Source organism: Taudactylus pleione, unplaced genomic scaffold (genome assembly GCF_031769625.1).
Source record: "Taudactylus pleione unplaced genomic scaffold, aTauple2 ptg000125l, whole genome shotgun sequence".
NCBI lineage: Eukaryota > Metazoa > Chordata > Amphibia > Anura > Myobatrachidae > Taudactylus > Taudactylus pleione.
Window position 1 is genome coordinate 2095113 of NW_028284527.1, and position 12351 is coordinate 2107463.

The 12351-nt window shown below is 45.2% G+C and overlaps 1 protein-coding gene across 1 annotated transcript; it reads right to left on the minus strand.

Annotated features, from left to right (window-relative positions):
- Positions 1-2757: 2757 nt before the first annotated feature.
- Positions 2758-3996, minus strand: LOC148523893 (uncharacterized). Its single transcript, XM_088472527.1, has one exon. The coding sequence runs from the start codon at positions 3994-3996 to the stop codon at positions 2758-2760; it is 1239 nt and encodes a 412-aa protein (XP_088328653.1).
- Between the last annotated feature and the right edge of the window lie 8355 nt (positions 3997-12351).

Consider the following 12351-nt stretch of genomic DNA (forward strand, 5'->3'; position numbering starts at 1 on the left):
TATGCAAGACCTCAGATACATTGATTTAGTATATATGAAGTAATTTATGAGCTACCCTAACACCTGTATTAGGGAAGAACAGAGAGAAAAAGGTATATTCATAAGTTGACTTCTGCAGGGGGACCAGACCACACACTGTCCTGGGGAACTGCGACTGCACACTTAGAAAATGGCCACCGGAGAACTCAGAGGGGGCGTGTCCGGAGGAGAGCAACTCAGGGAAGCCAGACCGCAGTGGAAAGGCACGCTGAGCTGAGGGGAGGACCCAAAGTGGCTTCCCCTGGCCAGTTATTAACCCCTGGGACGCTGGTTCCCGCACCAAGAGGTCTCTGGTGGTCAAGTTGGATCATGATGGCCGCAGCCTGCGTCCACACCCAGCACCTCCAGTCTGTCCCCTGCGACCGGAGGTGTCGACTGCGATTTTGTATACTTGGGTCACCGCGAACGATGACCCACTCTTACCTGGCCCTTGAAGTCCGGGTGTAGTCTGTGCCCTATCTGGGGGCCCTGGCTAGCACTGACCCCCGCCAAGATCCCCAGATCAGAACTGGTGTCGCGGCACCAGACTGGTAGTGGAGCGGCAGCACAGACGTCCCACAGACAGTCTGCTGCTGTGCACTCTAGTTGCTAAAACAAACGAAATGAAATAAGCTTATGGGGCTAACAGCCCCCCTGCAAAATGGTGACCCGACCCCAGCCACACTCCAATGAAATTGCGGTGCCTCTGGCTCAGGGGTGGGGTATAGGTCTCCCTATAGAGCCTATGGACCCTGAAGAATACCCAGAAACAGGTGGGAGGGGTGCTAATCAAGGTAGAAGTAGTCTTGTCCTTCCAGTGTACATGCATACACATAGTACAGAATGCATAGGGGGTGGGGCCCTAGATTGCACACCCTAAGCACAATGTGGGGTGCTACATGCTGACTAGTAGTACTGCAAGCAGAAAAAGAGAAAAAATGCAAGTGCACACTCTAACCATGATAAACCTAATAATAATACTGCATCAAAGAGGTTCTTAGAATAATAATGGCCGTAATTATGCCACCACCGCATCCAGGTGATCTATATCTGCACGTCTAGCTGTGTGTACAGGTGACCTGCCGACCGCCCTTACACTTGCTGCAAGGGTCCGCCAGTGGCTGACATCTCAACTAGATTAGGAAAATTTAAATAGCCAACCAGTTGTGATGTCAGCGCAGACACTTCTGCCTGATTGATTAGTAAGGTTGTACGCACTTACCAGTCATTAGATATGTCGACCCGTCGGCCAGATGTGTACCCAGCTTTAGCTGAGACATGAACATCAGGGCCAATTTAAGACTGTTATGGTGGGCAAATTATTATTTTTTTTTTTTTACTTAGACTGTGCTAGGGTCACAGTGGAAATAGGGGCCTCTTCATGGTGAGGTGTTATCCAGCTGCAACCACTACCGTTCACCTCTGCTCAAGCCTCTCACTAACAAATACAAAATGACCAGCAGCTTGTGCGTGTAAGATCTAATAATGCCTGTCTGGGTGGATACTGGCCCAAAGCATTCAGCCTGCTCCATATCCTTCAGGTAAAATTGTATTGTCCTGACTCTGGTGTCTCGCAGTCACAGGGGAAAGCTGTAGGTTTGGGTGTTCCTCTCCAGCTTGTGTGGATTGGGCTGCTGGAGGCATGTAGTGGGAGCCCTAAGGTTCCACCCTCTATTGTGTGTGCCTCCCAGGGGCTGGGTTGAGCAGCTTTGATCCACCTTCCCCATTTGCTTTGTCCCAAAATGTGCATGTCTGCTGTCATACATACAAATATATATATATATATATATATATATATATATATTAAGTAAGTACTCCAGCAGATACTTAATGTATAGTAAGTTCTTTTGTGGAATCCTCTCCAATATACACTTCCCATATACAGTAGCAGCTGTATGTTCTTTCAGTGGGACCGTTGTTGCAAAGTCGCAGTAATGTAAGACAAAAGGTGAAAAACGGGTGCCTTATAGTGTAATAAATTCAATGCCATCGAAGTGAAAAAAGATAATTAGTATGCGTACCATATAGGGTCAAAAGTCAGGCATGTAGTGCCTGATTTTCAACCTATATGGTTCGCATGTTAATTACCTGTTTTTTACTTCAAAGACATTGAATTTATTACACTATAAGGCGCCTGTTTTTCACCTTGTCATATATATATATATATATATATACATGCAAAGAATCAGCGGCACTCCTGGACTGGTATCATAAGCAAAAAAAGGGTTTAATACATGCCAAACTGCCGACGTTTCAGAGCCAGACACGGCCCTTTTCTCAAGGCTGGCATAACAATATTAAATATATGAACAGCAGACATAAACACTGCTGAGTCTTACCTTTAAATAGCGGTGTGTTTCCTGTGTGCCGGCGCCGGCCAGGACAGGCAGGGGGAGGGGTTGGCGCGCACGCGGCGGCTCCTGTCCTCCATGGATGACATCACTCCAAAGCTTGTTGGTTGTCATAGAGACAAACCTCAAGCCTGGTATACTGTCTGTCTGGCCCGCGTCAGCTACAAGGAGAGACAAAGAAACATATTGTGTTACATACATGCAATAAACTTACATATAAATATCAGTCGCTTAAGCTATTAACTATGAAAAATGCATACAAACTAACTACATATAATATATACCATAGACTAGAACAGCTATAGTGATAAACTACAGGTAAGTCATCCTAACCACACTTTAAGTGGTTACTCAATACAAAGTAGTATCTGAAGCGTAACGATTGTCTTTACAAAAATACATTAAGAGACAGTTTCTCATTAAGTCCCGCAGGATGGATCGTATTTAATTTGTGTATCCAGGACGCTTCGAGACGCAGAAGTTTTTCGCCTCTATTTCCTCCCCTTAACGTTGTTGGAACATGATCAATTAAAATATGTTTCAAAGCAGACAAAGGGTGGTCAGCTAGCAAAAAATGTCTAGCCACAGGTTGCTCAGCCACTTTTTTTAGTAGGGCTGATTTAATGGCCGATCGATGTAAAGCCATCCGTTCTCTCACTGTCCTGATGGTCTTACCGACATAATGGTACCCGCACGGGCACATTATCAAATAGACTACGTATGTTGAAGTACAGGTGAGGACATGTTTTAAATGATATATATGGTCACGATGGGGATGTTTAAATGTTGATCCTGTCATCATATATTGACACGTAGTACATTTTGTACATTTGTAGCAACCTGGTGCTTTTGCCCGTATACTTTGACCTTCCTGACTAGGATGCACGAATCCAGTTATATCCGTATGGACCACCATGTCCCTAATATTTCTGCCTCTTTTGAAGCACGCCATCGGTCGTTTGCCTGTGAAGCAAGGTAAGTCTTTATCAGTTGAAACTATGGGCCATAATGCCCGTGTGGCTCGCTGGATCACTGGACTACTGGTTTGGTATTCAAGTTTCCAAGGGATAATGTTACCTTTGTCTTTATTTGTAGATTGTAATAACGTGTCTCTTTGAAGTAGCAGGACCTCATCTCTTTGCTTCCTTAATTGAGTTAAAGAATATCCCCTTGTCACGAACTTGTCTATTATTTTTTCCAACTCTTGTCGAGTATGATCAAGGTCACTTGAAATACGTGCAATTCTCATCATTTGTGATTTTGGAAGCCCTCTCACAAGTGATTTAGGATGATGGCTATTGGCCGCAAGTAGGGTATTACGATCCGTAGGTTTACTATATACCCCTGTTTTAATACTACCATTTTCGATAGTTACTTGAACGTCAAGATAATTCAATGTAGATGTACTACAGTTATAGGTCAATTTAATAGGTGAGTCACGGTTATTAATTTGTTGCATCAGCAACTCAAATGCCGTTAAGCCACCAGTCCATAACATAAACAAATCGTCTATGTACCTCGTGTAGATAAGTATGTGTTTACTAATTTCTACATTAGAGAAGAACATATCATATTCTTCACTAAACATATAGACGTTTGCGTAGCTCGGGGCTACGTTACTGCCCATGGCACAACCGGACACCTGTTGATAAAACTTCCCATTGTATAGAAAATAATTGCGTGACAGCGTAAGTTCTAATAACTTTAATATACCTAGAAACAGAATAATCCAAAAGACGGTTAAGGTCTATCCTCCAAAAAGAAAAGTTAATTTGTAATTTATCATCTAGAACTCTTACGGATATGGAGGTTAGTGTACTTAACAAAGGTTTAACCTTTGTCCCCACCAACATTCACAAGGACTTGACATGGCAGGTAGACTTACATCGGTTCTCTCGCAACCTTAGACTGAAAGAATTTTTTCAAACAAAGGTACCATCGGAATCCAATAACCCGTTTTCATCATTTTTGCAAGTACGCAGCACCTCCACGTTTGACCCCCAATCCACCAATACATCGTTAAAGACTTTTAACCGTCTTTTGGATGATTCTGTTTCTAGGTATATTCAAGCATCGACTACTCAACATTTCAATCTAACACGTAAAGAAAAAGAAGCTTTAGATAATTTGAGTGCATACAGAGATATCATCATCCGCCCCGCCGATAAGGGGGGTGCGATTGTGATCCAGGATCTGAAGGACTACATGAGAGAAATCGAAAGACAACTAGCCGACATAAACACCTACCAGAAATTGGCTAAGGACCCCACTGGTGATTATAAAAAAGAGCTGGATCAGATCTTAATACAAGCAGAAGATAACGGTTTAATTAGTGACAAGGTGAGACGGTCCTTAATACAAGAGTTCCCAGTGGTGCCTATAATGTATTTGGTCCCCAAAATTCACAAAAATCTACAATCACCCCCGGGAAGACCGATTATATCGGCTAGGAACTCCTTATACCAGCCCATCTCTATGTTTCTAGACACAATTCTCCAGCCTTTGGTGTCTATACAGCCATCATATATTAAGGACACCACAGCCTTTTTATTGGCATTGAAAACGGTAACGATGGTTCCACCAGATACCTTAATTTGTGTGATGGACGTTTCAAGTCTATACACATCTATCCCCCATAACAAGGGAATAGAGATCATGAAAACATTTATAGTACAACAACGAATGACTGTTCTGGATAAAACCTTTTTCTTAAAGTTATTAGAACTTACGCTGTCACGCAATTATTTTCTATACAATGGGAAGTTTTATCAACAGGTGTCCGGTTGTGCCATGGGCAGTAACGTAGCCCCGAGCTACGCAAACGTCTATATGTTTAGTGAAGAATATGATATGTTCTTCTCTAATGTAGAAATTAGTAAACACATACTTATCTACACGAGGTACATAGACGATTTGTTTATGTTATGGACTGGTGGCTTAACGGCATTTGAGTTGCTGATGCAACAAATTAATAACCGTGACTCACCTATTAAATTGACCTATAACTGTAGTACATCTACATTGAATTATCTTGACGTTCAAGTAACTATCGAAAATGGTAGTATTAAAACAGGGGTATATAGTAAACCTACAGATCGTAATACCCTACTTGCGGCCAATAGCCATCATCCTAAATCACTTGTGAGAGGGCTTCCAAAATCACAAATGATGAGAATTGCACGTATTTCAAGTGACCTTGATCATACTCGACAAGAGTTGGAAAAAATAATAGACAAGTTCGTGACAAGGGGATATTCTTTAACTCAATTAAGGAAGCAAAGAGATGAGGTCCTGCTACTTCAAAGAGACACGTTATTACAATCTACAAATAAAGACAAAGGTAACATTATCCCTTGGAAACTTGAATACCAAACCAGTAGTCCAGTGATCCAGCGAGCCACACGGGCATTATGGCCCATAGTTTCAACTGATAAAGACTTACCTTGCTTCACAGGCAAACGACCGATGGCGTGCTTCAAAAGAGGCAGAAATATTAGGGACATGGTGGTCCATACGGATATAACTGGATTCGTGCATCCTAGTCAGGAAGGTCAAAGTATACGGGCAAAAGCACCAGGTTGCTACAAATGTACAAAATGTACTACGTGTCAATATATGATGACAGGATCAACATTTAAACATCCCCATCGTGACCATATATATCATTTAAAACATGTCCTCACCTGTACTTCAACATACGTAGTCTATTTGATAATGTGCCCGTGCGGGTACCATTATGTCGGTAAGACCATCAGGACAGTGAGAGAACGGATGGCTTTACATCGATCGGCCATTAAATCAGCCCTACTAAAAAAAGTGGCTGAGCAACCTGTGGCTAGACATTTTTTGCTAGCTGACCACCCTTTGTCTGCTTTGAAACATATTTTAATTGATCATGTTCCAACAACGTTAAGGGGAGGAAATAGAGGCGAAAAACTTCTGCGTCTCAAAGCGTCCTGGATACACAAATTAAATACGATCCATCCTGCGGGACTTAATGAGAAACTGTCTCTTAATGTATTTTTGTAAAGACAATCGTTACGCTTCAGATACTACTTTGTATTGAGTAACCACTTAAAGTGTGGTTAGGATGACTTACCTGTAGTTTATCACTATAGCTGTTCTAGTCTATGGTATATATTATATGTAGTTAGTTTGTATGCATTTTTCATAGTTAATAGCTTAAGCGACTGATATTTATATGTAAGTTTATTGCATGTATGTAACACAATATGTTTCTTTGTCTCTCCTTGTAGCTGACGCGGGCCAGACAGACAGTATACCAGGCTTGAGGTTTGTCTCTATGACAACCAACAAGCTTTGGAGTGATGTCATCCATGGAGGACAGGAGCCGCCGCGTGCGCGCCAACCCCTCCCCCTGCCTGTCCTGGCCGGCGCCGGCACACAGGAAACACACCGCTATTTAAAGGTAAGACTCAGCAGTGTTTATGTCTGCTGTTCATATATTTAATATTGTTATGCCAGCCTTGAGAAAAGGGCCGTGTCTGGCTCTGAAACGTCGGCAGTTTGGCATGTATTAAACCCTTTTTTTGCTTATGATACCAGTCCAGGAGTGCCGCTGATTCTTTGCATGAATATTGGACACTTACAGAAGGCACCCTGGCACATATCTCTATTATTATTTTTTGAGTGCCGGTTCACCCTTGGAATATATATATATATATATATATTATTCTTATTTATTTATTGATGAAATTGGCACTCCAACAGCATAGGTAACAGCAGAGGGTGGCAGGATAAAAAAAAATACAGAATTATGGTATGAACATACCTGTTGATTCTTTTTCTTCAAGGTCCATTAGGGTCCACAAGAATTACCTTGGCATATATAGTTGGACGGCATCCATTGCACCAAACAGCAAAGTTTTGGAGCTCCCAGAATGCACTAGTCCTCCTCCCTATATGCCCCGCCCCCAGCATTCAGTTAGTGACTAAGCCTCATGGCAAGGAGACAGAATGGAGAAGGAAGAAACATACGAAGAGGGAATCTCATGATATATAGTTTTAAGAATAGGGTCCCTCTGAGGCCAGTTGCGTCAGTGAGGGTGCACTGTGGATGTCAAAGAAAAATAATTATCAACAGGTATGTTCATACCAAAATTCTGTATTTCTTCTTTGGGTTTCATAGAGTCCACAGGAATTACCGTGGGACATCCTTAAGCAGTCCTTAGAGGTGGGGACGGTCCTGAGAAGATAGGAGAATCTGTCGCCCAAAGGAAGCATCCTGGGAGCAGGGGTGCCGAGAGGAGGGGGGAGCGGGTACAAATTGCCCAGGCCTGGGCTTGCTGCAGGGGCCTGGCACCGCTCCTCCTCCCTCTAAAGTCACAGCAGCCGGAGCTGTCTCCTATGCCTATGGGGGGAGTGATCATGCTGATCGCGCCCCCCCATTGGCTGTGCACCGGGCTGAGGGGCACACAACGCCCCCCTCCCCAGCGCGCTTCCCAGCACTGGAAAAAATTATATATTTTTTATTTAATTTTCTAAGGGGGTGTGGCCATGCCTCCCACGATTAGGCCACACCCTGTCACCTGGGCCCGGCACAGCTCTCGAAGGCCCTGCCTGGGAGGCGTACGTATCAAAAGCATAGAACTTTCTAAACGTACTCACAGAAGACCAGTTGGCCGCCTTGCACAGTTGTTCAGCAGAGGCGCCCTGTCTTACCATCCATGACGGTCCTACAGACCGAGTAGATTGGGCTGTCACCCTGTTAGGTACAGGCAAACCTGTATAGACCTGCGAGATGGTCATACGAAGCCAGCGAGACAACGTCTACTTGTTGGCTGGCCAGCCTCTCTTGTGGAATCTATACAACACAAACAATGAGTCTGTTCTCCTGATGGCCTTAGTTCGGTCCACATAGATTCTGAGAGCTCGGACCACATCAAGCAAAGCTTCGCCTGTAGACAGGCCTGAAGTCTGGAAGGCCAGCACCACAATTTCCTCATTAATATGGAAATGAGAAACTACCTTTGGGAGATAGTCCGCCTTGGTAGGGAGGACAGCTCTATTCGGATGAAATACCAAAGTATGGGGAGCAACATGACAAAGCTGCCAGATCAGACACCCTACGAGCTGATGAGATGGCCAGGAGAACCCGTGTTTTTGCCGTCAGCCATCTCAAATCCACTTTATCCAAGGGTTCAAAAGGATGTATCTGAAGCGCCCTGAGAACCAGAGAAAAATCCCACGGTGCTACCGGTGGGAGAAATGGAGGTTGCAGTAACAGTACCCCCTGCATGAATGTCCTGACATCCGGCAGAGAAGCAATTTTGCACTGAAACCACACCATCAAAGCTGACACCTGAACTCTCAAGGTGGCCTGGCGGAGACCCAAGTCCAATCCAGCCTGGAGAAACCCCAGCACTCTAGCCACCTTAAATATTTTAGGGTCGTATTTCCTGTTATGACACCACAGGAAAAATGACTGCCAAACCCTGTGATATATGCGTGCAGAGGCCGGCTTCCATGCCCTAAGCATTGTCTGTATCACAGATGAAGAAAACCCCCTGGCTTTTAAAATGGAAGACTCAAGAGCCAAGCCATCAAAGCCAGTCGGTGTAAATCCTGGTAACAACATGGACCCTGCATTAGTAGGTCTTGTCGCAGAGGCAGTGGAAATGGACTGTCTACTGATAGATGCTTCAGATCCACAAGCAAATGCCTCCTGGGCCAGGCAGGAGCTATTAGCACTACCCTGCCACCTTCCTGCTTGAATTTCCTGACCACCCTTGCAAGGAGGGAGGTCAGAGGAAACAGGTATGCCAGTTTGAAGTTATAACTTACTGATAAAGCATCCACAAAGGCTACTGAGGGGTCTCTTGTCCTGGACCCGTACCTGGGGACCTTGTAATTGTGACGCCATCAGGTCTACCTCTGGCAGACCCCATTTGTCCACCAGGGTTTGAAACACCTCCGGATGAAGAGCCCATTCCCCGGCGTGTATATCCTGGCACTTAGGAAGTCTGCTTCCCAGTTCAGCACTCCTGGGATGAACACAGCTGTTATCGCTGAAAGATGGCTCTCTGCCCACAGCAGAATCCCTGCTACCTCTCTCATAGCCGCTGGACTTCGTGTGCCTCCCTGATGGTTTGTATAGGCCACTGTCGTCGCTTTGTCAGACTGAATCTTGACATATCTGCCCCGAAGAAGGTCCTCTGCCGGAAGAAGTGCCCTGTGCACTGCCCGAATCTCTAATATATTTATTGGCAGATGGCTTTCTAGGTCTGTCCACCTTCCCTGGAAAGTGTGCTGACCAATGACTGCTCCCCATCCTCTGAGACTTGCTTCTGTGGTTAGGAGTACCCATTCTGGGATCCACAATGGATGACCCCTGTTTAAATGAGTACCCTCCAGCCACTAGGCTAAGGAGACATGAACCTCTGGCAAAATCAGAATCATCTGTCGTTTTATCTGATGATGTTGACCATCCCACTGAGCCAAGATCCACCATTGTAGGACTCTGGAGTGGAATTGCACATAAGCCACCATGTCAACATGGCTACTATGGAGCCCAGCAACTGCATGGCCAGGTAGACAGATACTACCAGTTTGCTCAGTAGACCGTGTACTCATGGGTTGGTGATAGAGAAGATTACTTCCAGCTGATCACCCACCCCCGTGCTTTTGTAGACAAGCTACCGTAATTCGTAGATGACACAGTAATGTCTCCTGCGACTGAGCAAGTATCAGAAGGTCGTCCAGGTATGGCAGGATTCTAATTCCCTGACACCTGAGACAGGCCATCATGATCGCAATTATTTTCGTAAACACTCTTGGAGCTGTGGCCAGCCTGAAAGATAGAGCCTGGAACTGCAAATGCTGTTGATTTACTACAAACCTGAGAAATCTCTGGTGGGATTTTGTGATTGGGACATGCAGATATGCATCCTGAATATCCAGTGTAACCATGAAGTACCCTGGTTCCATTGCAAATTTTGGTGTCCTGACAAACCTGTAGAAGGATTTTAGATTTAAAATAGGTCTGTTTGACCCATTGGATCAAAAATAAGGTTAAATCATAACCCATCACAGGGACTGGGATGACAACCCCTGCTCTCAGAAGGGCCTCCACCAAATCCTAGTAGTCCCAAATGCTGACTGGTTCCCCCGGTAACTCCATAACCAAGAACCTCCGAGGGGTTCGGCTTCTGAATGTTATGGCATAGCCGTGAGTTACCAACTCCCGTACCTATGCATCCGTGGTCATCCAGTATCGGGCCTAGGAGAACTGTAGCAGTCAGCCTTCAACCCAGAAATCCTCCATGGGAAGGCCTGCCCCATCAACCAGCAGGCTTATCGTCTGGTTTAGACATTGAATATTTGCTTGCCCAGGACTTTCTGGGTGATCCCTTTCTCTGAGACTGCTATCTCTTAGCTGAGGACTGTTTCTTTGCCCCTTGCAACCGAATGGACCGGGAAGGCCACTATCTTCTGGACATAGAGGTAGTCAGTAATTCTGCCGACCTTGGTGTAGCCAGTGATGTCATAATCTCATCTAATCCTGGACCAAAGAGCACCTATCCTTTTTAAAAAATATGAATGTGGGCAAAGGCGCAACCTCCTAAGATAACGTTACCAGATGAAGCAAAATACAGTCTCAAATTATGTGAGTTCATTGAGGATTGAAAAGTCCTTCTTCAATTTAGACAACACCAAATCCAACAGATGTATCCCTCGTAGATCACATATAAAAAGAAGAGAAGAATCGCACTATAGCATAGTAAAATTTAATCACATAAAATATCACACATCTAAAACACAAATCCTTCACCAACATATAAATAGCGTACCAGAGATGGCGGTGTATAATGCACACCTATTCACATATGAGCCAATGTATCCCAAAGTCTCCTGGGAATGACCTGGAATGGCAGTTCTTAGGTGTGTATTCCTCACCAAGATGGAGATCCTCTGGTGCTATATCTCTGTCACCAATGCGTTTCAACTCCCTTCTGGAGTCTTTTTCAAGGTGTATTTTGCTTCATCTGGTAACGTTATCTTAGGAGGTTGCGCCTTTGCCCACATTCATATTTTTTATCACTGTTTTCGAAGTGTTGTATGACCACTTCAGTGGACTGAAGAGCAGCATCCATTTATTGAAGCTCAGGTTCCTACTTTGTTATTTTCACTTTTCCATTTTAAACTCTGGAACCACTCTTCAGGGTTTCAACCATATGGTCCTTCAGGCTGCCACTGTATTAGCAGACACTTTCGATGCAATTACAGTATATCTGCATCAATGCCTCTTCACCCAAGTATACAGAAGCCTCCTGTATCTGACCCAGCAAAAGCTTTTGTTCTCTTGTTGGGTCTACAATCATGTCAGCCATATACTTGGGGTCTCATTCAGACACGCTTGCGAGCGCAGGACACTCGCAAGCGGGTCAATGTTACCCCAATGCGCATGCGCACGACGGAGGGAGCTCTGTTGTGCGCATGCGCGAGACCCGGACAGCGACAGCCAAGCTGTCGCTCCGGGTCTCGCACCAAAGGTGGTGTGCTGTTGATGGTGACCGACAGCACGCCCCCTTTGGTGAGCGTGCCGGGGGCATGGCTGCCAGACGGAGGCGGTCCCATGGGAACGCCTACCGTCTGGGTCTGGCCCCACTGGCATCACTAGTGATGTCAGTGGGAGTGATTTTGGCTCTGATAGAGCCAAAATCACTCCAGAGCTTGCTGCCACGAGACCCTACTGCAGGGTCTCCGTCGCAAGCCCGATGGTCTTGACCATCGCGACCATCATCATGGACGCTCGCATAAGCTGTGGGTGGTAACCCACAGCTATGCGAGCGTCCATAAGGCCGCTCCAAGTTGAGGTAGGAGGGCCCTGATTCAGAGTGAGCGCTGTGGTCAGAGCGTCCGGCTCTGAATCAGGCCCTTAGTCCAATCTTCCATTGCCTTAGCCACCCAGGCTATCGTCATGGCTGGTCTGGTAATTTTCCCTGCTAAGGAAAATATTGTC